This window comes from Zootoca vivipara, chromosome 8, assembly GCF_963506605.1.
Source record: "Zootoca vivipara chromosome 8, rZooViv1.1, whole genome shotgun sequence".
In the NCBI taxonomy this organism is placed as follows: domain Eukaryota; kingdom Metazoa; phylum Chordata; class Lepidosauria; order Squamata; family Lacertidae; genus Zootoca; species Zootoca vivipara.
This window is the reverse complement of record NC_083283.1, coordinates 52,322,602-52,348,178: the sequence shown is the minus strand read 5'-3', so window position 1 is coordinate 52,348,178 and position 25,577 is coordinate 52,322,602. Positions and strand designations below refer to the sequence as shown.

Sequence of the window (25,577 nt, the reverse complement as noted above, 5' to 3'; positions counted from 1 at the left end):
CTACAGCTCTGGCTTTGCACTGTTTTTGCTGCTGGTTCTAGCAACCATTCTTGTACAAAACACAAGCATGGGGAAAAGTCAAAGCACAGATGCAAATGATAAGTCATATTTTTTGGTGTGTTTTCAAGCAGGACCAGCAACAAAAAATGTGTGTTGTGTCATTTCCCTCAATATTCAAAATGAATTGGATGAAACCTTGGGAAAATAGAAAAGTGGCCAGCAATTCCTGAAGATAAAAGATTTGAAGTAATCAAGCTGACAGAAAAGCGCAAGAGGCAGAAAAGCAAGATGCATGTTTGACACTTTTCTTGGGTAGTTGCTTCATTTATTTCTCTTATTCAGATTGTTACACAGTAAGGAAGTTGGTGAGTCACACACACACAAACAAAATCCATATTCAGTACTCTGGAGTAAATACACTCTATAGTTTAACGAGACTGTGGGATCAGTTTTCCCAGTTAATTATTCATTTGTCCTTAGCTGAAATATTGATCATTAAAGGCAAGTTTTGTGTCTAAGAGATAATTTGGTTTAAAAATTGCGTTATACCATGGTCAGACCATTGGTACATCTAACTCAGTATTATCAAAACTGTCTGGGAGCAGCTTTCCAGAGTTTCAGATAGGAATACCATATTTCCCTGAAGATTTGTACCAATTTACTGTTTGTCTGCGGACAAATGCTGGTTCCCTCAGCCAGTAAAGCGAGATGAGCCTCGCAACCCCAGAGTCGTCCGTGACAGGACCTAATGGTCAGGGGTACCTTTACCTTTACTTTAAAAATCACTAAACAATGCAATGGTAGTTTTGTACCAAACATGATAAAAGAAAAAAGTGTTTATGCTTCCTCAACTCAGGGAATGGAGAGATACCCATTCTTCCATAGAAAAAAACCACAGCCCTCAGCATGGTTTGAACACAATGGCACAAACAACCTTGCTAAATCTTAACAAGTATCATTCTAGGACTCAGCTACATTACTCAAGAAACAACATTTTGAATTTGTTATAAACATGCAACACCAGATGATGCCAGAGAGCAAAAGAAAAATTCCATGTGATTTTTACACAGTATTTTTTCCCTATAACAATTTAATTTCTGACTTATTTATAGCGGGTTTTTCCTCTATATAGATCCACCCCTAGTCATAGATCCTGGGGAGACTACCTATGAACATCCTTTACATTCACTTCAATGGAAGACAGGAAGACAGGCTACAAAAACAGTATTAAAAAAAAGAGTAAAAAGATGGGCAAATGGCATTATTAACAGTCTCTTTGCATAAACCCAAAGCAGCAATCCATACATCTAATAGTTCTTAAATTATAGCATTAAATTGTTTGTTGAATCTATGGAAGCACCTCAGGGCTTAGTGCTGAGGTTAATTTTGAAAGAGGTATTTCATAGCTTGTTTTATAGCTATACTTTCTAACTTGGGAGGCTGTCCTTGCCCTAATCCCCCAATCCAGATGTGTACACTGCAGAGAAGTTTGTCAAGGCTAGACAATGTTTTATGCCTCCCATTTGTATGCTGTTGAAAATGACAAAGGATACCATTGGCCTTGTTTCTAAGCCACTTAGGCGTTTTACTTACTATTAAGTGGTATGCTTATTTTGCCAAGTAAAAGTAAACAAAGACATAAATGGTTTAGAAATGGTTTAGGCGTGTCTAACTGGTAGATTGTGATCTACCGGTAGATCATGGAGGCGTCCTAGGTAGATCGTGGTATGAAGTTTAGTGACTGCCTTTGGTCAAACCCAACCCCCTCCGGCCAAAAAAACCTCAACAGCTCCTGGCAATGACAATGGGGAGATCACAGCCGGTCTTTTTATACTGTGAGTAGATCACAGTCTCTTGAGAGTTGGGTGTGCCTGGGATGAACCACCAGATTCCAATTCTCTATGGCCAGATCACAACCAAGTACCCCATGTTCACTGCTAAATGGTTTTATAATTATGAGTCAAACAACACAGAGATTATTAACCAAATCAGCAGTTCGTTCCCAGCAGGTTACATTTAGCTTCAAAGCACCATGGTTCCAAATGTGTGTTCCTGAATGTGCACTGCTAAGCATGCAATTGGGGGAGGGGATGGTGAGGGAGCGCTGCCACTGCAGAATTAGAAAGGAAGCTTATGTTCAAACGAAGCAGCCAGGACTGCTAATCAGTTCTCCCAGTCCAAAGAACTTAAACACACACAAGATGCGTAATAATTTGGTTTCTTTCACACAGAAGATGGATATTTGTCCAAGTCCCCAAGAAAACTGTGATTCTGAATTCTTAAAGCCTTTTAATATGGATTTGTTGAAATGTGTACAGATTTGAAGGTTTCATAATCTTCAAGCAGGAGGATTAATCAGTTAATACCTAGCATAAAATGTTCTACAAAAAAAGTATAAAAATACAACCATGGCAATATATGTAAAGGCTTTAATCAAAATAGAGGATGAATAAGCCCGAGTGTTTCCACCATGCAAGATGATTTACTGAATAAACAAAGTCTAAATACCCGTGACATTGGGAGCTGCTAGGGCTAAGGCTAACACAACTACATCTAGCAATAATTTAAGCAAAATGCTCTTGAAAAGCTGTTATTCAAGAAGCTCAGCCTGTAATTGCTCCTCACCGAACAGATAAATATGAATAAGTAGAATTACAAAACATAAAATAGCCCCACACTCTTTGTTTGAAATAGCTCTATGAAATTATGCATCATCAAAAAAATATAAAAAATACATCAAGCTAGTGTTCAGCATATATTTTATACAGGCCATACACCACTTGTTGTCCTATTTAACAAAATTATGGGAACAATCATAGAAACAAAAAAAATATTATACCAATTAAATTATTCAAGTTGTTAACAATTTTAAATCAACTAGCCCCATTTTCACTTAGCTTGGAAAAGACCTTTCCCTGCAATTCACATCAAAACACATTTTTATATATTTATAAAATAAAACAAACATAATAATCATTCATCATGATAGTTTAGAAACATAACTTAAATATCCAAATACAGTACATTTTCCAAGCCTTTAGAACTTCACCATTTGAAAACCCAACTGAAAACTGCTTAAGAGACCTTGGCTGCATTTGGGCATCATCATAAAATGATCTAAGTTAGCGGGTGTTCAGTGAGATGGGCAAGTTTGCAGATGATACTGAAGTGTTCAGGATAGTTGCAACAAAAAGGGACTGTGCAGAGCTCCAAAAGGATAATTCCAAACTAGATGAATGGGCATCAAAATCTGCAAATGAAGTTCAATGTAAGTAAGTGTAAAGGGATGGACATATTCAAGGAGGGGGAAGGGCCAATCCTAACTTTACATAAGTTAATGGGGTCTAAACTGGTGATGACTGTTGAGGGATGAGATCTTGGGGGTTGTGGTGCATTGCTTGATGAAAATGTTGACCCAATGTGCGACATCGGCAAATAGTTAGCCGTGTTTTATATACATTTTTAAAAAAACTTTGATGGCATTTATGGCATTTGAATTTCATGTCAGTTTTGTTTTGTTTTTTTAAAAAAATGCCATAAATGCCTCTGTCCTTGAAAGAGACAGAAACAATATTAAAGTAAGAGGCTTTCAATGAAATATTCTTCTTGTCTGCCCTGACAGACAAGAGAAAACAGAATGTAAAAAAACAGAATGACATTAAATGATCAACTACAAAAAAGGCTCTAATTATATTGTAGTTGAAATTGTTACAGCCAGTCCATCTTCCAAAACAGTTCATACTCATTAAATCTGCTGTCAAGACTAAAAATATTGGTATTGTATACTTAACCCTTAGTGGAGAGAAAGTGGCTCTAAGGAAACAAATCTTTTGTGAGGTTTCTTTCTCTCTCTTTTAATATCAATCCTGTGCTCTGGATTATGCCTTCCAGGGCAGAGAAACACACAGAAAGGAAAAGACAGATGTACTTATTTATTTAATTTCCATAGCACCATTCATCCAAGGATCAAAGGGCAGTTTACAATTTTTTAAAAAACACATAAATATTGCTGCACACACCCCCCATCTCTGAGTGGTGGGAGATTCCACGGGTTCCTCCTTTGAAATGAGGGACAGTGGAAACTGCCATGTCTTCTCCCACAGCCACACCCTTAGATTCCAACAGATATCAGTGGGAGCCTTCAGAGTGGTGGCCCAATATCCTCCATCAGTTCTGTTCCTTGAGTCCCGCTATTAATTCAATACATGACAGCAGCTACTAATTTGTTGGGATACTAGTTTAATGATAGGGGTGACAAAAATTGCTGTTTATATTTGCCTACTCTAGTGCCCTCCCTGGTGACTCCTGGTTTCTGTTTGTGCACTATTGTACTTGGAAGGTGATACATAAAAGCATTAAATAAAATAAACCAAAATTACATGTGCCCCGGGAACAAGGGTTATTCTTGCATCTGTGCAGGGAAACCTGTGCCTGACCTCAATGCTGTCCTCTTCTGGTCTCACAACATAAAATATTTGCTTTGTTTCAGTTTGTTTTCCATTCTTGTCCTGGTCCTGACTTCCATTTACCTTGGTGCCTTTACATTTACTTACGTGCCTTTAGCATGTTTTATCCTTGATTTCAGGCCTTTTCCAAATTTGAAATTTCAAATTTGAAAGAATTTAAGCCTCTTATGAAAACACCACTCTCCTTGCTTTATTCCAATGTTCCCAGCATTATTACACTTCAAAACTATGTTTTAATACTCAGTGGCTCAGGAACTGTGGGTCTGAAACTACCAACCCGAGTACATAATGCTCTGTGATCATTTGACACGGGCAGGACTTGCACTATTGTGTATAAAATAATTTTAGATTGCTTTCTTCTGTGTATACATACACACACATTAGAAATAGAAGATTTAGCACCTAGTTACTACAGTGATCAGCACTTCTGAAATGCCTCAGATAGATGGAGTCTTAGATAGAGAATGACATCCTCTGTGGAAGGATGTAGAAAAGATACATTTGTGTTTCAAAGAGCTGCTCATACCGATTAAATCATACTTGACAACTTATCAAAAATATGCTGCTATGGGATGTCATTTATTTCTCTGCTCTATACAATTCTCTTCTTCCTTTCTGTCTCTAAAGGATTTTACAGAACCTAGATGGCAAAAGAACTGCCATAAATATTCTAGAAGTGTAAGAACTAGGAGATATAAATCCAGCTGAAATATTGTCCGGTCATTTGGGTGTTTCCACTGAAGAAATCATGTTGTGACAGGGCCAGCGTACTGAACCCCTCCCTAAATTATATGATTTATTCTAATTATTTGCATTAATTGCAACTGTGATGTAAGTTTAACAAATGCTGTCTTGATGCCTATAAAAAGTACCAAGCACTTAAACAGAAAAAATCCAGCTTGTGATTACAATAGTAGACCTCAGTGGTCAAGGGTCATTACTTATTTACTTAACTAAATCTATATACTGGCCTTCCAGCCAAGGTCTTGAAGGTCGTTTATGATTAAAAATACAAGGAGGAGGAGTAGGAGGAGGACGACAACAACAACAACAACAACAACAACAACAACAACAACAACGTTGTTTCTGGCAGTTGGTAGCTGTTCTAGATGCTAACCTCCAACTTCTTCAACAATGAGAATTTCAACACTTTTTCTTCCTCTTTTGCAGAATAGTCATAGCTGACAAGTTTTCCCTTTTCTCGTGAGGAAGCCTATTCAGCATAAGGGAATTTCCCTTAAAAAAAGGGAGAACTTGGCAGCTATGAGAATAGTTGTATACAACAAAGGAGATGGAACAAGAGGATCTAATTCTTTTGTTTGTTTTCTTCATATATTGACTCTTATGAAGAAGAATATGCTATAAAGGTGTGTAAAAACAATATTTTGACAAAGTTAGTATCTTTTAAAAATGCTAGAATGTTTTGTACAATGTATGCAAAAAAATGTATCTATGGAAGCAACATTTGATATGAGCAGCCTTATAAAAATGAAATGATAAAATGCAAAGGAGGAGTTTAAAACAAAGTAGCACAGACAACTAGGTTTGAAGGCAACACCAACGCCAGCTAAGAGACTAAAATAAGGTTACCAGATGCCCCTGTTTCTCGAGGACAGTCCCCGGAGTTACAAATCAGTCCCCATACAAAATCCATTGAAGTTGAAAAGTGTCCCTGGATTCATTGAAAAAAGTCTGGTAACCTTACACTAAAATATTTTACAAAACCATAAATTTGGAAGAATTATCAAGCTCAACCCTATTCCTCTAAATATGAATAATCCTCAACCAACACACATCCCTAAAGGCCTCTAAGGTATGTGTGTGTGTGTGGGGGGGGGAGTCCATAATATAACATTTTGGAGGGGCGGGCTTTTTTTGTTTTTTTGTTTTTGCTCCCTTCCAGAGTTGTTCTTTTAGCTAGAATGTCTTTCCAGATACAGTAGTTCATTTCAGTCTGTAAGACAGAAATCCATTTTGGAGATAAGTTTTGATATACTAAAAAGCATTGACCTCAGTATACCCTGCAGCAGGAAGATACAATCACATTCCAGGAAGCTTCTCTCACTTTATCATCCTTCTAGGTTACATTAAGTAAATGTTAGTAACAGAAAAAAGTATCCATTCTACACAATTTTGATAATAAGCAGCATTCCACTCTGACAGAATTATGGAATGAGTTGCAGAATGCTGAACAATTAATATAAGCCTTGAAAGGCCTTGTTTTCTCCAATAAAACAAGAAGATGTACAAGAAATAAAATAAAAATCTCCATATCACTAGATCTCACTTAGTAATGAAAGGGTCTAATGCAGGCACTCCCAAACTGCGGCCCTCCAGATGTTTTGGCCTACAACTCCCATGATCCCTAGCTAACAGGACCAGTGGTTGGGGAAGATGGGAATTGTAGTCCAAAACATCTGGAGGGCCGAAGTTTGGGGATGCCTGGTCTAATGCATTGGGGGTGAGTTTGTCTAAGTCTAGTTTATCATAGATATTCTCTCTCTCTCTCTCTCTCTCTCTCTCTCTCTCTCTGTGTGTGTGTGTGTGTGTGTGTGTGTGTGTGCATAAAGTATTACAACCAGGGTCGCATTTCATGCTTAAATCAAGAGAAGAGTTAGCAGAGAATTAACAGCTCTTTACTGTACAATTTTTGTCTAGAGGCGTTTTCCTATGATATAAGTGCAATGGCACATCTGCTTATATTTGGATCTCTGTATCCTGGCAACAGAAAAATACACCCTCCTCCTGCTTCCTCACTGAAGCATGTTAGATTACAGAAGTCTGTAAAAGCATGGGATCTACAATTATTCCGCACTTCAGATTCCCCCCTTTTCTCAATAGTAATTAAATGTTCAAACACATCTGACTATTTTTATTTCAGTAGAAATGAAGTAATTCAGGCTCCTTTAAACCACTTTGTAAATTTCTGCTTTTGTGTAACATGCATGGAGGAGGCAAGAACCAGCTCAGGTTCTTTATTCAAAACCAGCTTTGAATAAAACTCCACTAAATATAGAATTCAAAATAAGTGAGCTTCCGTTATCTGCTCTGAAGCTTGCATCAATTGTCAGGTTACTAAGTCCAGAGAATTAAAGCATACAACAATGAATGCAGGATTTTGCATTTGAATCAGCAACTAGGTATGTTTTCTCAGAGGTGCTACCACTCAGTGGCAAAGGCTACTTTCTGGACCTAAGCTAGGCATACTTGGCTTTAACTATGGTTTGTTGATGAAGATAACATTCCATTTGCAGATGATCAAACAAAACTCAGCTTGTTGGTTGTTGTTGGTGTTGTTTTTCCTAGTGCTGGCTTGTTGTTCTCCTGCCTCCTCTTCAAATCTCTGTCTGCTATACCAGACAAAGTGCTTTGCAACAAACAAAAACTATCAAAGCATCATCACATTTTTGGCTTTCTTGACATTAGCCAGCTGCAAAGGGGGGGGGGAGAGAACATGAACACACACACCCCTTCAAGACCTTCATCTACTTTCAGCAAACCCTGGACATCTCACTCACAAACCTAAACGTTCTCTTTATTTACCATTTCCTTCTAATTCTTCCAAACAAAACCTTTCCTGTTGTGGCCCCCTTTTTCCAGTGCTAAAACCTTTTCCAGCACTAATGTTTTTGTTTAAAATAAGCATGGGGTCACGAAGAGTCGGACACGACTAAACGACTAAACAACAACAACAACAAAACAAAACAAGCAGAACAATGGTTTTAAGCAAAACATAGTATTTTCAGAAAAGGCTGTGGGTAGATTGTTGCAGAAAGTGAGTGGTTGGGGCCCACTTTTGAACCATTTTGTGCATTTGTTGGTAGAGCCTGATTAGTACTGACAAGCACTCCAGTATGCTTCGGAAGAGGTACAGAAAATGATTTCACAAGGCTCCTGCATAAATAGGCAGCCATAGTGGAAAGCATGACAGCAAGGAAGTGAAGGGAAAGAAGCCCATTATCAAGCAGAGGGAAGGGTGCAGAGGTCTGAGAAGCAACAGGGGACATCTTAGTTTTACAAACAGTTTCATCATTTAACTACTATTCCCTCCAATCTAGCCTGGAAGACTGGAAGAATGATGCAACAAAGTGGGATTAAGCCAGAATACCAAGTTTGGATGCCATGAAAACCACAGTTAACACAAAGATTCACAATCCAATGTCCAACCTTGGTTACAGATTGTGGTTTGCTTTCTGTGTTTCTGTGACAACTGTGGCATAATAAGTATATATTTAAATGGTACAGAAAAGGTATATGAACAACCACATGTGAAACTGGTTCTGTCTGCAAACACCCCCTGCTCTGTAGATCCTTATTTTTTTCTGATTCCTTCTAAACACAGAGTAATCTGAAAAGGGAACAAAGGCAACAGTATAATGTAAAACCCTCAAACAAAAATATTGCCTCTCTTTTGGCTTTTGAACTATTTTAGAACTATTTTCTAAGCGTTGCATTTTGCAGTTCAGAGACATTAGTAATTTGCTGATCAAATTAGGTAAACACATGACACACCTTCAATGAAAAGCAATGTTTCAATAGTGCAAATAAGCCGTTGAGCATCTCCATGCGTAAAATCTTTCAACAGAACTTTCCAACAGAGTAGCAGTTGAAAAGTTCAAAGTCAAAGGGAGACTTTTCTTACTGAAAAATCAGAGGTGCTTTTATTGTTTTAAAACAATCTAAGTTAAAAAAAATCAATAGTGAAGACCCTCTATTAATTTACTACATTCATTTAACTTAAGCTTCCATTGATTTTCTTTTGATTAGACAATGAAGTCCCAAAGAGTTGTATTACACTACGGAGAACTGTTCAAATAATTACCTTCAGCCAGAAGAAATATTCATTAATTAGGGTCAGAATATATTAAAATATTATACAATATTGATTCATCTTTGCTTCCCAACTTTCTCTCACCTTTCTTAACAAAGGTGGTTGGGAGGTGGAGATAGAAAGTCTTATAATAAAAGAATACAAGCAACAGATTTCTCTACTAGGATCAGTACTATTTAACCACAGTCCAGGGCAGTGTTAAGGAACCCCTTTCAACCCAAGGGCAGCATTTCTGTATCTGGGCAGAAGACACATGCAGAGGCATAAATAGGTAGAGCCTGGGGAGAGTTCTCACACCCCCCCCCCAACACATTAGTTTTAAATGTGGACCTTATTAATTAGCTTGACTTCTTTTTCACACAAAAATCCACATAGAACGAATTCAATCATTGTTTCATCTACAGCTGCATTGGAATATGACCTGTTTCAGAAATTATTTCTTCACTCAAACATTAACCTGATGGTTCATGTCAGCTGAATAACACCTGCCCTGTAGTTCAGCTGTTATAGCCTTCCAGGCATGGAGGTTTCATCTTGGCTTATTTATATCCTTTTTTCAAGGGTGCATAGGATTGGGAGAAAAGCATGCAAAACTAAGTGCCGGTGATGCAGTCACTATGGTATCAGCACAAGCGCTGCGCAAGCATACTGGCCAAGTGTGACCCCCTTTACAGTATCCTACAGGATAAACCCAACTAAGTCATACACCAAGTAAACTGACTGAAATCAATCAACTTGACTAACTTAAGTCTATTGATTTCTGTGCATCTAAGTCTTAGTTGGATAGAACCCTAATAATCTTTCAAGGCAGCTGTAACTAGTATGGTCAAAACAAGTCAGAAGTGGTCACATTTAAGATTCTAAATAAAGACAGAGTTGTCCCCATGTGCTAGGGCTGAATCTAGCCTTGCTAGAAACCCCACAAATAACAAATTTCCACATAGCAGTTAAAAATGCCAAGTAATTTATCAGATTGGGCTGATACAGTGGCTCTTTTTCCTGTCGGGCTGAACCTACACACAGGGGGGGAATGCTATAAAGTAGATCGTTATAAGAAAAGAAAAGAAACTCCTATGTAAAATCACTGTGGTTTTTTTGCTCTACAGCACCATCTAGTGTTGAGTTGTTGTTGTTGTTTAGTCGTGTCCGACTCTTCGTGACCCCATGGACCAGAGCTTGCCAGGCACTCCTGTCTTCCACTGCCTCCCGCAGTTTGGTCAGACTCATGTTGGTGGCTTTGAGAACACTATCCAACCATGTATGTCCAACCACTGTCCAACTCCAACAATGGAGTTACAATGATATAACTGACAGAGTGTATAGCCTTTGAATCTAAAATCTAAATATCCACAGTATTCTTTACAAATCTCCTTGCATTTTGCCATAACAAACAGACCAATAAGTTAATGCTATTTGAGATAGACACACACACAACTTTATTTCTAGCTATAATTCTAGAATAATGCCTAGAAGGCAGGCAAACTATGTTAACAAAAGCTGCAATTTTGAATAAAACATGCAAGCATAATTAATGTTGACATATTGAAAGGGACATCTATTTAACACTGGTTAAATTATTTTCTTGCTTACAGATAACAAAAGAACAGATGTTGGAACAGTAAGATTGTCATAATGTGACATTGCTGGGATACTTTTGATATGCAAGAAGTTTCATGTGGCTGACAGGCAGCTCCAAAGGCATGACACTACAAGCCTTTATGCATAGACACTGCAACTCATTTGACTACACATCTGTAGCAATAAAGAGATCAGGACTCACTCATCCACCAAGACAGACAGAACATTTGCCTCAGGCATGGCTCCTGCAATGGGTGCTCAGTAGTCAGTTGATGGGCCATTGTTCAGACAATATTAAAATATATTCTGACTGCTTGGCACCATATAAATCTTCAGCTACTTCCAACTCGGCACACGAGCAGCTTTCCCCATGCCCTTCTTTTGCCAGCAAATGCTCAGATTGCACCACTGTTCCGTTTTTATAAAATGATAGTGTTTGTGCATGCATGCAAACACAAACATGGGTAGTCAATAATCTCTGGAGCCCCATGTAAAGCCAGAAAAGAGGCAATTCCCAGGCTCCAGTGACTTGACCACAGACTCCTTAGATGCCTCCTAATATGCTTTTCTCAGAGCACTCCCCACATCTTCAAATGCCACTCAGTAGAAAAAGCCAGTGGATGCAGACAAAGGTAGTAACCCTTTCAGGGAACACTCGGGAGGAGGGGCTTACATTTTGACTGCCTAACTCAGAGACAAAGCTCTGCCAATTGCTGCAATGTAACTTCTGAGATAGCTTGCATTTTCTGCCTCAGCTTTACCAGGTAGGATCAGTGAATGCAATCTGAAACCAGCATCTTGGTCCTAATCCAAGGTCCTGGCCTTGCCTTACTTCCCCATTTGTTCCAAAGCCCCATATCTACAAATCACTACGTTGCTTGATCCTTGGTTTTCTCTTGGTGGTGGACATCACTATGTACTCAGGATAGCAATTCCTGTATCCGATGAAGTATACTGTAGTCTATGAAAGATTATAATAGGCTATAATAGACTTGTGGATTTTTTAAAGATACCTTAAGACTTTTTGTTTTTATTGTTGCAAGAAATGAACAGGACCACCCCTCTGGAAATTACCTTCATGTGGAATTTTACCTTTATCCTTTATTCAATCCATGCAACTGCTTCTGCTTAACACAAATATATCCAACCAGTTACATCAACTGGCTTTCTTGTGGGATCTGCCAGAATGAGTTTCATCCACACTCTGCATGTGGCGAAATGGCCACATTGTGAGTAACACAAACATTTCGAGTAAGGATTGAGGGGGATGTCTGTGGTAACTTTTGTTTTCAGGGGTTGTGGTTTCTTGCAAGCATAAAGTGCTTCACAACTGCATATCAAATGCAGTTCTTTGGGGGGCAACTCCATAAAACCTCTTTGCAAAAGGAATTAAGGAAAGAAAGTTGCAAGACCCAGAAGCCAAATGATTTGCATTCTATGGCTCACTGTACTTAAAACTATGTTGCTAAAAGTTTAAGCACACAGACTATCAGTCCTCTAGGTTTCATGGTAATGGGACACCCCACATTCAGCTCATAGCAATACAAGCAGCAATAACAAAGAGCAGACAATTTTGCAGTGCATTAACTCCACTCAGAGGCACCTATGTCAGTATCTATTTCAATCTCTGCCCAAACACACCTTTTACCATCTGAGCAGGCACCTGCATGTTTAGCCACAGGGTTGAACAGCAAGGCATGATGTCAGTCCATGGATTGCACATTATTAGGTGCTTGCCCCATGATTGCTAATCTGACTGAACATTTAGATAACTCTAGAGGTATGTATACTCTAAACACATCCAGGAATCCAACACCAAAGAAACTCAAATTGTTGCATGCAGCCTCTAATCATATTTGCAAGTCAGCTTTGTTTTTTGAACATTCACGAGACTGTGTTTTTTTGCACAGATTTACAGCAACAGAAAACAACCCTGCAAGATCTAAAAATCCCAGAGATTTGGCAGGCCTTTACTAGGAACTGGGTCTTTGGTATGGTAGGCCCTGCCTTGTGGCACTCCTTGCCAATGGAGGAGTTGGTAGGAATCATCTAGTTGCTTTCAGACATCTCTAAAAACTGCATTATTCAGATAGAACAAAACCTGAAATTCTTTGACAACCAGCTTTTTACTCAAGTGTTTGCCATTTTTACTCTAGTATTGTGTGCATATTTAAATAATAAATAAATAAAACAATCACACCCAGATCAACCATACAAAGCTGTGGTTAAGGAAACTCCCCGGTTAATCACGTAATCCAAGCACACAGAACCACAGACGGATTATCCTCCAGATATTTCTCCTTTCATAATAGTTGCTGAAACATCCAGCATGAGATAAGTTAAAGACCAGAGATTGTGCTGCATCTGATTTTCACTCCTGTCAATCAAGAACTCTTTACACGAACAGACAGCAGCCTGGAAGTCACTTCCACATATGCTCCAGGGGCATGGATGTAAATACCATGACCACATGGACAGGGTCAATCAGGCTACTCCTCCTCACATAATCGGAACCCCGCCAGGAGGAAAATAAATTTATTCACCAACAAGCTGCTTTAAACATATGTTTATAAGCATAGAGAGTTGACTCTGATACTGCTGGGAGCACATTTAAATACGCCTCAGTCAGCATTAAAAAAATAAAAATCAGCAAGAAAAATAACAACACTCAGATTTCAAAAGAATAGGCTATGATTTACTGACAAATGCCTTGGAATGTAATTACACTGCATATCAAGTATTAGTCTATGGCAGGGGTCAGCAAACTTTTTTCAGCAGGGGGCCGGTCCACTGTCCCTCAGACCTTGTGGGGGGCCAGACTATATTTTGGGGGAAAAATATGAACGAATTCCTATGCCCCACAAATAACCCAGAGATGCATTTTAAATAAAAGGACACATTCCACTCATGTAAAAACATGCTGTTTCCCGGACCGTCCGTGGGCCGGATTTAGAAGGTGATTGGGCCGCATCCGGCCCCCGGGCCTTAGTTTGGGACCCCTGGTCTATGGTAAAACTAGGGGCAATCTTTTCATTGGCAAAATGAGACTCCTTCACATGGTGCCTTCTATTCCACAACCAGACATCAAATTTTAACTTTAAAACTTTTCCCCTAATGTTAAGCATCATTTGTCACTGCGAATGCCTCACTCTGAGTGAAGAGAATCTAGATCAGGCATCCCCAAACTTAGGCTCCTCCAGATGTTTTGGACTACAATTCCCATCACCCCTGACCACTGGCCCTGTTAGCTAGGGATCATGGGAGTTGTAGGCCAAAACATCTGGAGGGCCGCAGTTTGGGGATGCCTGATCACTGCCTTTTTACTAGGCCTACAGGACTGTTGTATTCATTTTAATAAGTCTCCATTAATGAAATCATAAGGCGGCCTTTCTCAAAACTCAGTGACATTTGCCTCTAGGGACAACACTTTCACTCAGCATGCCAATAAAAAGAAAAAAGTTGTGAGGCAGGTGGCATACAGAAGTAAACAATCAAATATTTCTGACTACTTTTAACTTGCTAGGAGAAATATGCACTAAAATCCTGCTGGGTTTTCTTGATATGTTTTCTTGATACATTTTAAAAAAATGTATACTTATGTAGAAATATGGAGAAAGAACTTAAGATTGGAAAAATGAGAGAGAGAAGACTAAACTGACAGATCCTCCCCCCGTAGGATTAATCAAACGTAAAACACATATACTCTAAATCCGGCTGAGATTCCCATGACAAACCCTCCAAGTGCCTCTATTTTTCAGGGACATCCCCGATTTAGAGAAGCTGTCCTTGTTTCTGATTTGATCCTGGAATGTCCCACTTTTCCTTAGGATGTCCCTCTTTTCATTGGAGCAATGTTGGCGGGGATGGAGTTATCCCGCCTCAGAGCCGTCCGAAGGCAATCCTGTATAGGGAAGCAGTTTTAATGTTTAATGTTTTATTATGTTTTTATATATGTTGGAAGCATCCTAAAGTGGCTGGGGCAAACCAGTAAGATGTGTGGGGCATAAATAATATCATTACAGAATGGGACATCCCTATTTCCATTGGAGAAATGTTGGAGGGTATGCTGTGAATGCAACTTGATCCAGTAATCTGCTTCAGATATTTCTTTCAATAATTATTGACCACCCTTCTGGCTTTACCCTCATATGGTGGCTCCCAAAAACATTGAAACAAAACATTTGATGTTAAGTGCATAAAAGGAACTTCCTTGTTCAGATAATCTTCTCCGTTCACTTCTCTATGAAAAAATCTACCTAAAGAAAACAAACCTATGCAAGCAGCCATTGCTATCATAATTAGCATGGACTTTCACACATCATGCAGGCATCCCCAAACTTCAGCCCTCCAGATGTTTTGGACTACAATTCCCATCATCCCTGACCACTGGTCCTGTTAGCTAGGGATCATGGGAGTTGTAGGCCAAAACATATGGAGGGCTGCAGTTTGGGGATGCCTGAAGGCAGCTGAGTGCATGTAACTCTTTGGAACAGGATGTCTACCGACAAAGACTAACATTTCAGAATATACTCTTGTATGTCCCTAAGGCAGATAGACATGTGAGCTGGTTTGCAATATAGTTGTACAATTGTTTACGTAACCCTTTGGTTACATAAACTTTGGGATGCGCACATGGCAAACCCGGAAGTATTTTACCGGGTTTCGTTGCTTCTGCGGTCCTCAGGTTGCGGAAACCTCAGGATCCGACGGGACCTCCGGAACAGAACCCATCCGCAACCGGAGGTACCACTGTACCCAATTTGAACCAGGCTCCCTTCAGTTTGCATCCATTTCAGTTTGTATTTATAACAATTGTTCATTGTATAATTGCTCTAAATTGTAGAAAAATAGTATCAAGTTGTTCTTCTACTTTCCTTCTCCCTGTTGCAGGATCAGCCTATTTTCATAGAGTGTAGTATTAAAAATCCTCTGTCATTCCTATTTTAGTCCTACATGTTGGTAGAACTGATGGTAGGAGAAATGAACATTTGAAGTGGTACCTTGAAATTAATGTAATACTTTCTGTCTTAAATGCAGAGTTGGTTTTGAGTGGGAACATCTCCTTTCAGCAGAAGGCTTTTGATCCAGGAGAAGAGAGGTCCTCAAATGTTACGCCAGGAATCATTTGAAAATTGCTGAAGGCATTGATAGAATACTCAATATTTTTTTCTGACTGTTGTAGCAATTGCAATGCACTGCACTATATGATGTATGAGTTTTAACTGTATTTTTTTTTCAGATACACCACAGATCCATGGTACTCTTGAAGCAGAGGATCCCACTGCCTGAAGGCAGGAAGAAGCCATTTTTGCTGTTTTTCTCTGCAACCTTTCTGCACTGAGGGTCTTACAGAACTGCAGACTAAATTTTCAGAGGGTGCAAGGGGCTGCAGGGAGAAATGGCAGAAGTTACCACTTCCACCACAGGAAGAAACACTTGCATCCAAATGTGGAGCAAATAATTCAACAGGCTGTAAACCAAGGAATACCAAACATCTTGTCTTATGTTTTCCCCCCATTTTCTCCAGAAGAATATATAAAAATTAGAACAAAAAGAGGAAGTATATTAAGACTTCTATTAGTATTCAATGGGTTTCCTCTAACTTGCTTTTCAGAAAGTTAACAATATTATTCCTTCAGTACTAGAACACTTTCACCCAAGTGATCATTTAACAATCAGTCCATGGGTTGCATTAGATCAAAAAACCTTTAATTTGATTCCCAGCCAAGGTTTACTCAACCACAAAGAAAGATGGAATATAACAAAAAACACTGAAAGAATTTCTATAATGGATTGGCCACCTGCCCGAAAGAGAGCAAAAGCAGCTATGTTTTCTATGAGATTTATATTAAAACTTTCATGAGCCTTTGCAGAAATACTTCTTTCCTCATATCTGCTGTACAAAAAAATTTGATTTTTAAAACATGAACTTTAAAACATGAAGATGGAATCCACCTTCTCAAGGAATATTCAAATCATGGCAGTTTGTGTAATTCATAAGCATTACTGATGCATCATGTTATGACTACAAGCCTTAGCCTGTGGGGTTTTTGTTTTTTACAAAATTCTCATTTTTCTGAAGAAATGCATGGTATTAGAGGTATAAACTGTGTAGATTTGAGGATTGTTTTATAGATGAGCCATTCCTGAAATCATCTGAATGAAGTTCTGTATTCTTCAGCATTTGAAATGTGTTATGAAAATATAGGACACTGCCTTATATAAAGTCCATTTAATTCAGTGTTGTCTCTACTGACAGAACTGGCTCTCCAAGGTTCAAGAGAGGAACCTTTCCCAGTAGCCATTAATGCTGATGATTGAACCTGGCACACAACTTACCCATTAAAGTATGTGCTCTACCACCAAACATCCCTCTTAAATTATCAAGGCAAATAAACACCAAGTTTCCATATGGTGTATAATGACATGACTTCCCAATGCATTCTGAAACATTTGCTACCAAACATACTTCTCTGTCTACAGTTGCACACAGTGCTGACCTTGGGTCCTAAGGCTCAGGTTTCAGGGGGTTGTCTTCAGCCCTCCTGAATAAATGGCCTTCCCAGCACCTGGGGAGACCGAATCAGCTCCTTATTCCCAACAATTCCATTTTCTAACACACTCACACTGTGCTGGTCCAAGACATTCTGGAGTCTGATGTGTCCAATTGTTCTACTCTGTTAGGGCTGACACTAGAAAAAGCCTTGCTGAACTTGACACCACTTCCTCCCTTCATCTACCCTTCCATCATGGTGCTCCATGGCAGGGCAAATCCTGCAAACACATATATGAGGTGAAGAGTGAGAGGGTGGAGAGAGGAATAGAATTTTTCCAGTGTTCTATGCCCTTTTGGGGGGTGGGGTATTGGGTTGTTGTTTTTATTTTATTTTGATTATATATTTTGTGGTTTTATATTTATATTTTGTTCTGTGAATTGCCCTGAGACCTCCGGGCCTGGGGGGGAGGTATATAAATTCAATAATAATGAAGATGATGATGATGAAGAAGAAGATGTTATGGCAGCTGTTTGGAAACTGTACTGGGGAAGACATAATATCTCCTCTGTAGAAGTGTTATCTAGGTGAAAGGTATCCGGACTGGCCAACAAAACAAACAAACAAATAAGAATTATGCTTTGCTGGACCCTGAGAGTCATTGCATGGCTTTAACTTGTTCCAGTTCAAACATGTTGTCGCTTTCAGACATTACAAATTAGCCCTTCATTCAATTAGATCGTAACCGCCATTGGTAAAAATGTTCATTCACATTACAATGCCTCTTTGCCAATTTCTCTTCTACACCCATTAGCATAAATGGTACAAAATACATTCCAAGGGAGTTCAAGCATTGTTTACAAAATATACTTTATACAGAACCATTACCTTTATTGTTGATTGTATGGGCTTAAGCACCAAAGATACAGATTTCGCTGATTGGCCAGCTGATTGGCATCATTACCACCTGTTAACAAAAGACTTTGGGGTTTGGCCTTGCACTTTCGGTTATGGCCTCCTTCACAGTTTGTGTGTTTGTGTCTGCACACGCGTGTGCATACACACAGAGAGACACAACTACATATAGAGAATGGGATCTCAGAATTCCAACTCGCAACAGAAATCTCTGCACTCTTTCAAAAGCTTTACAAGTCCTAATACATTACTATTTTCCACACAACAAAGCTAGTATCATGATGAGTAAAGGAATATTGAGCATACCCCAAATATTTCCTCTGTGCCAATGTCATATCTAGTTTCAGTATAAAGCATGATCAGATTTATTTCCCTTATTTCATGAAGTAAGAAAAATTCTTGCTTCCCAATAAGGTTTTCTGTGTTCCATTGTTCTACTGAACTAATGTCATCCTGCCCTGGCATCAAGCAGCAATAATACTAACCTTCTAAGGCCTGTTGAAATTTTGTGATTACTTCCCAAGACATTGTTTGACACTGCCATTCAGTTTGAAACATTATTTTGGGGGTGCTGTCTATCCAGCCAAAGAGCATGAGGGATCCTTTCTACCTTGATTTAAGCTGCTTAAAACCACACACATTCATGTCAGCTGTACCGCAATAGTCTGTAATTGGGATTCCAACAACCCCACTGTGTTCTCTCAGAATTAACAGCCTTGTCAAGATAGCGAAATGTTCCAAAGGTCAATTTATGATTATTCTTCCCTTAGCCTTGAACACCCTTTCTGCAAAGAAAAGCACAGCTTCCAGGGCAAAGATAATATATATTAGCACTGTGATAAGCTTCTAGCCACTTGTAAAATTTTAAATTTCACATGGCCTCTCTCTTATCTCTTTTGGAAGGGGAACACATTCATATAAATATATAAGACACAGTCCCTCGAGATACTGGTAACAGTTTCAGCTTAAGCATGCAGTTTGCTGTCTGTTATATGTTCTCCTCATGTAGAGCAGGGAAATATTAAAAGTGGTTATATAAAAGAAATTGCTGCTTTGCTGGGCACATTGGAACCAGGTTGCAAATTAAATATTCTGATTGATCCTAAATCAGTACCCCCAAAATATAGAATTATTAAAAAGGAATTAGCATTTTCAACATATGCATTTCCACTATGCCAATTCCTACCCTGGAGTAGGGATGGAAGCACCTTGAAATCTGAAAGCCTGAAGAATGCTGGTCTGTGTTGTAATAATGGACATTATAGATTTGGAAGGTAACAGAAAGCCAGTTGCTAAAAGTCAACAACTGCACATAATGCTTAATATTGATGCAGAGAAGAATGAGCATCACTCCCAACCACACACCAACTCAAGTTTTCTTATATCATCTGATTCCCTCAACATATTACCCCTGATTGAGAGTTCCTGGTAGCCAGGGCGATTGACAATAAGGTCCATAGTCATAGATGGAGAAAGAAAAACATTCTTGATCACAGCTGATAACACAAAAATAACCAGATCAACTAATGAATATATCATTAAATGTTACTTTCACTCCAGCAAGGTTCTTTGCTCCTAGGGCAACTGTTTCCAAAAAGTATATTCTTAATACTGTAAAACCCTTCTTGGCTGCATATTTAATATAGTAAAGGCTGGTTGGATCCACCCCCATTTGACCCACATGATCAGCACTGCTGACAGGGGCTGTCCCAATGCTCTAGGACACAACCACAGTGGCAGATGAAACGCTACTATAGATTATCAACATTATATTATTTATTTAAATATTAAGTCCATTTATCTATTGCATACTGTCCTCAGATCTCAAAGCCATTTTCCAGGAGGAAAATCAAATTGAAGTACATAAACGTACAATAATCACAATTTCAACTGAGCAAAATGCAAATACATAAATACACATATCCACATTCATAACCATAACCATATCTATACAACTAAGATTAGACAATATTACTATGCAGAATGCCACAAACACCAAACCAAAAGAATATTTCAACCCACATACACTCACTACACATGCATATCCTTCCTGCAAAGGATCATTGCCAAACATATAAGAAGAGACTATTCACAGACTGTGTAGCACTAATGGGCCAATGAACCACAAAATACTCCCCTCCCACCTCTCACCTGGGACAGGTTCAGTTTGGGACCAGTGCAGACCCTTTGTATAAGGGGCATAAAACTACTACCATCAAATAACTCCCAACAACACAATTGTACCTCACATGGTACTGAACAAAACCCACCTACAAATGTGGACCATTTCACTTCCATGACAGTACAGCAGACAACACATAGTGGTACACTAAATGTATTGAGCAGCAGTTGTGACTTGCATTTCCCTTTCTGTATACTTGTACCTGAGAAGAAATAGTGACTGCATTACTGTGAATCCTATTCACATGTTCCTCATTTGGCGAACAGAAGCTGAATTTGCTACATGCAAGTCTGTGCAGTTATGTTTTCAGAAGACAAATAAATTAAGAGGCTTACAGTAACACCATGCACTGTACCTGTGGCAGAAACTGGGTGTGTAAGAACAGAAGAACCAGTAGCATGGGAATCTTTAGTGTAGGAAGTGTATGGAATGTAGCAAGGAACTTATTTATTAGCAACATCTGTGAATACCATGTAGCCATGAGTTGGTATATACATTCTAACCTTATATATTTAACTGGGCTGATTAGTGATGTCATTTGTATTGGAAAGCTACAATTCTACATGTTTTACAGCAGGCATCCCCAAACCTCAGCCCTCCAGATGTTTTGGACTACAGTTCCCATCTTCCCCGACCACTGGTCCTGTTAGCTAGGGATCATGGGAGTTGTAGGCCAAAACATTTGGAGGGCCACAGTTTGGGGGTGCCTGTTTTACAGGGTTTTGAGTCCAAAAGTCTCATTCAGATGTTCTTTGTTGTGTTGTAGTGAAGGACACTTGTGGAGAGAGCCTATCTACAATAGTGTCTCCAAAACACGTTCCTTCCAGTACAAAGCTAACAGAAAAGGATGTCACCATAAAACAGTTAAGCCAACTCAAATGGCAGTCATTCAGCAAAAGGCTAAGAAAAACAGTTGGATGCAAAGTGAACTTTTCCTTTGACCACCTTCAAAATTAAAACCAGTAAGCTTAGTGAGCAGGAGGTGGCAATTGTTTATCAAAAGTTGTTTATTAAAGTGTGTTATATTCTTCCCCATCAGAGAAAAGGAGGAGGGAAGAAGAAGCAAAGAACACAGACAGATAAAATAAAAAGGAGATCTCATGTGGGTGTTAGTACCAAAGGCCCATCTACTCCAGCAGCCCATTTCCCACAATGCTCTATCTGCTAGGCTTGCAAGACAGGAGGGCAAGAGACTTGTCTCACTATTGTTCCCCAATGATTGACATACAGAGCACTGTACCACTGATCCTGGTGGCAGCATATAACCATAATGACTAGCAGTGTTTCATAGTACAGCTCTCCACTGATAGCCTTAGTGACCACTAAGTTGTCAGACAGATGTTTACATGACTTCCAAAGCAAGCCACTTTCCAGGTATCACAATATTTCCTTGGTTTTAATTGTACTGTTGTTGTTTTCCTCTTGGCACAGGCTAATATCCTCATCACATGGCTCAGGATTGGTTTTGTCCATGGTATTGTATCAAATCTCAGGTTATTGCTCTCAAACTATAACTCTAAACTTTGAATCAGAGATTCGTTGCATGGTTTCCACATCTGCCTTCAAGCTGGTCAATACTCCATTTTCTTCCTAACAAATTTCTAAAGAGTTTCTTACTTTAGAGCAAAACCAGACAGTTATAATTACTACTTTTTGGAACTGTCATAGTATCTGCCAGCTCCTAGCAAGAAGTAAAATTTTTAAAGCATGCGGAAACGTTGAAAGTTAGGCAAGTACTTCTACCAATAATTATCTCATCTTTCTCATTCACCTTTCCAGGTGATTCCAACCTTTTGTCTGAAGCCAACCTTTCCTCCAAAAACTCTGTGATCTGCCAGTTGTCTAGTCCAGGGGGCAGCAGCATCCATTACTGTGCCAAATTTCCTGTCCATCTGTTAAACGTACCATTATCCTTTTGCCTAGTCTAGTTAAGTCTGTATCCTCTCCACCAACGATACTAATTCAAGCATACAACTCAAAAGATGTTTCTACCCATCATCATCACCTGTGTGCCACTCTACTCAGCAGGTACTTTTGCCTATTATGTCTACCTTTCCTCCTACTTCTAGGCCGCTAGGAGCTATTTTGAAACCTGTAGACCTTTCTGGCAGAGTGCCTTCGAACACACCTTTCGGGGCAATACATCCAACACACACTATACAACATGCACAAAGTTAACACAGTGCCCCGAGCTGCGACACAGCCACAATTGCAACCTGTTATAGATTTCAGCTGAATCGGAAAGCCAGGGCTTGGGGAAAGTGCTTAAAGGGAACGATGCCCTTCTCCCCCGTTTGCGGGAAAGGCAGCCACGCCACAGCAGGGGTAGGGGAATGGTGTGTGTTTAACAGCACAATCCTCCACATGTTGACTCAGATCCAAGTCTCGCTGTGCTCAGTGTGACTTACTCTTTAGCAGTTAGGCTTGCCGCCTATAAAGGTGGCGGAAACGAGTTTAACAGGTGATGGGTTTCCATTGTCTCTCCGCTTATGCGCGCGGGTATTCTTTCTAACACAGCGACAGCTATTCCCGTTGGGTTTCTTTCCACTAAACAGGCTGCAACCCTATAAACGCCCTAAACTGGGAGTCCTGCGCCTCTGAAATCTGCTGGATCTACTACTCCCGAGTAAACGCAAACAGGGATCGGGCCGCACCGCCCAGGAGCGCGATGATCGCCTCCACCTCGGCAGGCAGGCAAGCAAGCGGGCAAACACGCGCGGGAGGCAAACAATAGTCGAGAGCAGCAGCAGGCAGCTCCATTCAAGCGCGGCTGCTGCTGCTGCGCCTGCTGCTGCCAGCAGCCGGGGAGCCGCCGAGCGAGCCATCCCCGCACACCCACCCGCCCGACCCCCCACGCTGCCTGCCAAAGCACCGCCGCAGGAACGACAGCGGGCTGCTCGCTCGCAGCGCCGCCTTGACCAGGCGACCCCCACCTCCAACTCCGCCGCCCAGGCTCTGACAGACAAGAGCGAGAAAAAAGGGGGGAACAAAGCAAGCGCGCGCGCGCGCCGGGCGCCACTCACCCCGAGCTTCCTGCTGCGGATTTTCACATAGCCTTGCTTGACTATGTCGTTAAAGTTGGAGGCCATGGCCGGGGCGAGCCGGCTGCGGCGTCCCAGCTCCGTGCGCGGGGTCGTCTCCTATCTTGCCGCCTTCTTCTCCTCGTCCTCCTCCTCCTCCTCCTCGTCGTCGTCCTCTTCCCTCCAGCTGCTGCTGCGGAGCACCTTTGGCCGCCGGCTCGCGAGGAGCCTCTGACATCCAGGCGGCACTGGCGGCAGAGCGGCTCCTTTTGCGCGTGCCGGGCACGCCGTGGCCAAGCGCAGCCCGCCCCCTCCCTCCTGCGGGGCGCCACGCGCAGCCCGAGAACGGCGAGGAGCTGTGGCTCCTTCTACCGAAGCGCTAGCAGACGGGCGGGGAGAGGCTCTTGCCGCGCCGTTGCCTGGAGCAGCCAGGGAGAGAGGACTACTGCTGCTGCCGCTACCGCCGCCGCTGTTGCTGCTGCTGCTTCCCTGGCTCTTCCGCCAGCTCTCTCCCCCTCCCCGGCTATTGCTTCTCTGCCGGCACCCGGAGGCTGCTCGCGCCGCCGCGCCATCCCCCCTACAGCGCTGAGCGGGGAGAGGGAGGGGGAGGGGTTCCCGTGCGCTCCCTCCCTCCCTCCTCACACCTCAGCTCCCCAAGAAGGCCAGACCAGGCGGGCGGGCGGGCTGGCTAGCAGGGGGAATATCCGCCGCTCCCATTCCCACGCTCGCTTCCTTCCCTGGCACGCCTGCTAGCTAGCTAGCCAGCCGCCTCTTTTTTCGACGCCAAGGCTGGGCTCCTCCTGAGGAACCTTGTCCTCCCCTCCCCCCCCCGGCGGCATTTCTCCAGTCAGCTGAGAAGCACGAAGGACCCCTCACCCCACCTGGCTTCTGAGGAGAGAGAGAGATTTCTGCATAAAAGAGGCAAAGCCAATCCTTTTGTTTCCACCTGTGCATCTAGTGCTGCAAGAGTCACACGCAGGTGTTGCTGCTCTGTTAGAAAAGTGCAGCTGAGGGGCACAACACAACCCTAAATTATGTTTCCTGTGAGCAATAAGTCTCATTGGGTTTCCACAGAACTTACCCCCTAGAAAGCAAGTTTGGAATAGGAGCCGAAAGATCCCATCCCATGCACACCTTGGCAAGCAAGCCCCGTTGACTATATAATAAGGCTTCCTTCTGAATAATGGCACAGCCCTGCAGCATTAGGCTCCTGGGAATGGACATCTTCCAGAGTACAGCAGACATGGGCTGAGAAAGAGATGTGCCATGTTCTTACCTACGCATCTTTACTTGGAAATAATCCCCATTCAGTTCAGTGGTGGCCTACTCCCACCAAAGTAGGCACAGGATTACAGCAGCCTTTATTTTTTGCAACTGCTGGTTACAGACTATCCATAGGCATCTGCTTCACCGCTGTTAGGGGGGGGGGGGTGCTGAATTGTATAGACCAGGCATCCCCAAACGGTGGCCCTCCAAATGTTTTGGCCTACAACTCCCATGATCCCTAGCTAACAGGACCAGTGGTCAGGGAAGATGGGAATTGTAGTCCAAAACATCTGGGGGGCCGAAGTTTGGGGATGCCTGGTATAGACCATTGAGTGGATCCAGCAAGGTGCTTCTTGGGTTCTGAAATATGCCAAAAAATGCAGATCTGTGATTTTCACCATTTCTTACAAGAAGATCTACTGCACAGGTCACATGCACCCCACCCACACTTCCTTCACTGCAGCCACATGCAGCCCTTGAGAGTTGCCCATCATTGGTTTAGTGCCCATTGCTGGTCTAAATAGAAGATTGCATAGGAATTCTTATGTACATCACCATAAATTCCATGGAAGAAAGATAATAATAATAATTAATAATAATACCCAACCATTTGGCTGAGTTTCCCAAGCTACTCTCTGGGCGGCTTCCAACAGAACATTAAAATGCAATAATCTATTAAACATTAAAAGCTTCCCTAAACAGGGCTGCCTTCAGATGTCTCCTAAAAGTCTGGTAATTGTTTTTCTCTTTGACATCTGGTGGGAGGGCGTTCCACAGGGCGGGTGCCACTACCGAAAAGGCCCTCTGCCTGGTAACTTGGCTTCT

The 25,577-nt window shown here is 41.2% G+C and overlaps 1 protein-coding gene across 2 annotated transcripts in view; it reads right to left on the bottom strand.

Annotated features, from left to right (window-relative positions):
- The window catches only part of DOK6 (docking protein 6), a 167,880-nt gene extending 143,891 nt beyond the window's left edge, over nt 1-23,989 (bottom strand). The window contains exon 1 of one of the 2 annotated variants that reach the window (XM_035125322.2): nt 23,490-23,989. In XM_035125322.2, coding sequence (XP_034981213.1) covers nt 23,490-23,555 — 66 coding nt within the window. In that variant the 5' untranslated portion in view covers nt 23,556-23,989. The remainder of the gene's footprint in view (nt 1-23,489) is intronic. The other variant, XM_035125321.2, reaches the window with a different exon arrangement.
- Nucleotides 23,990-25,577: the final 1,588 nt, after the last annotated feature.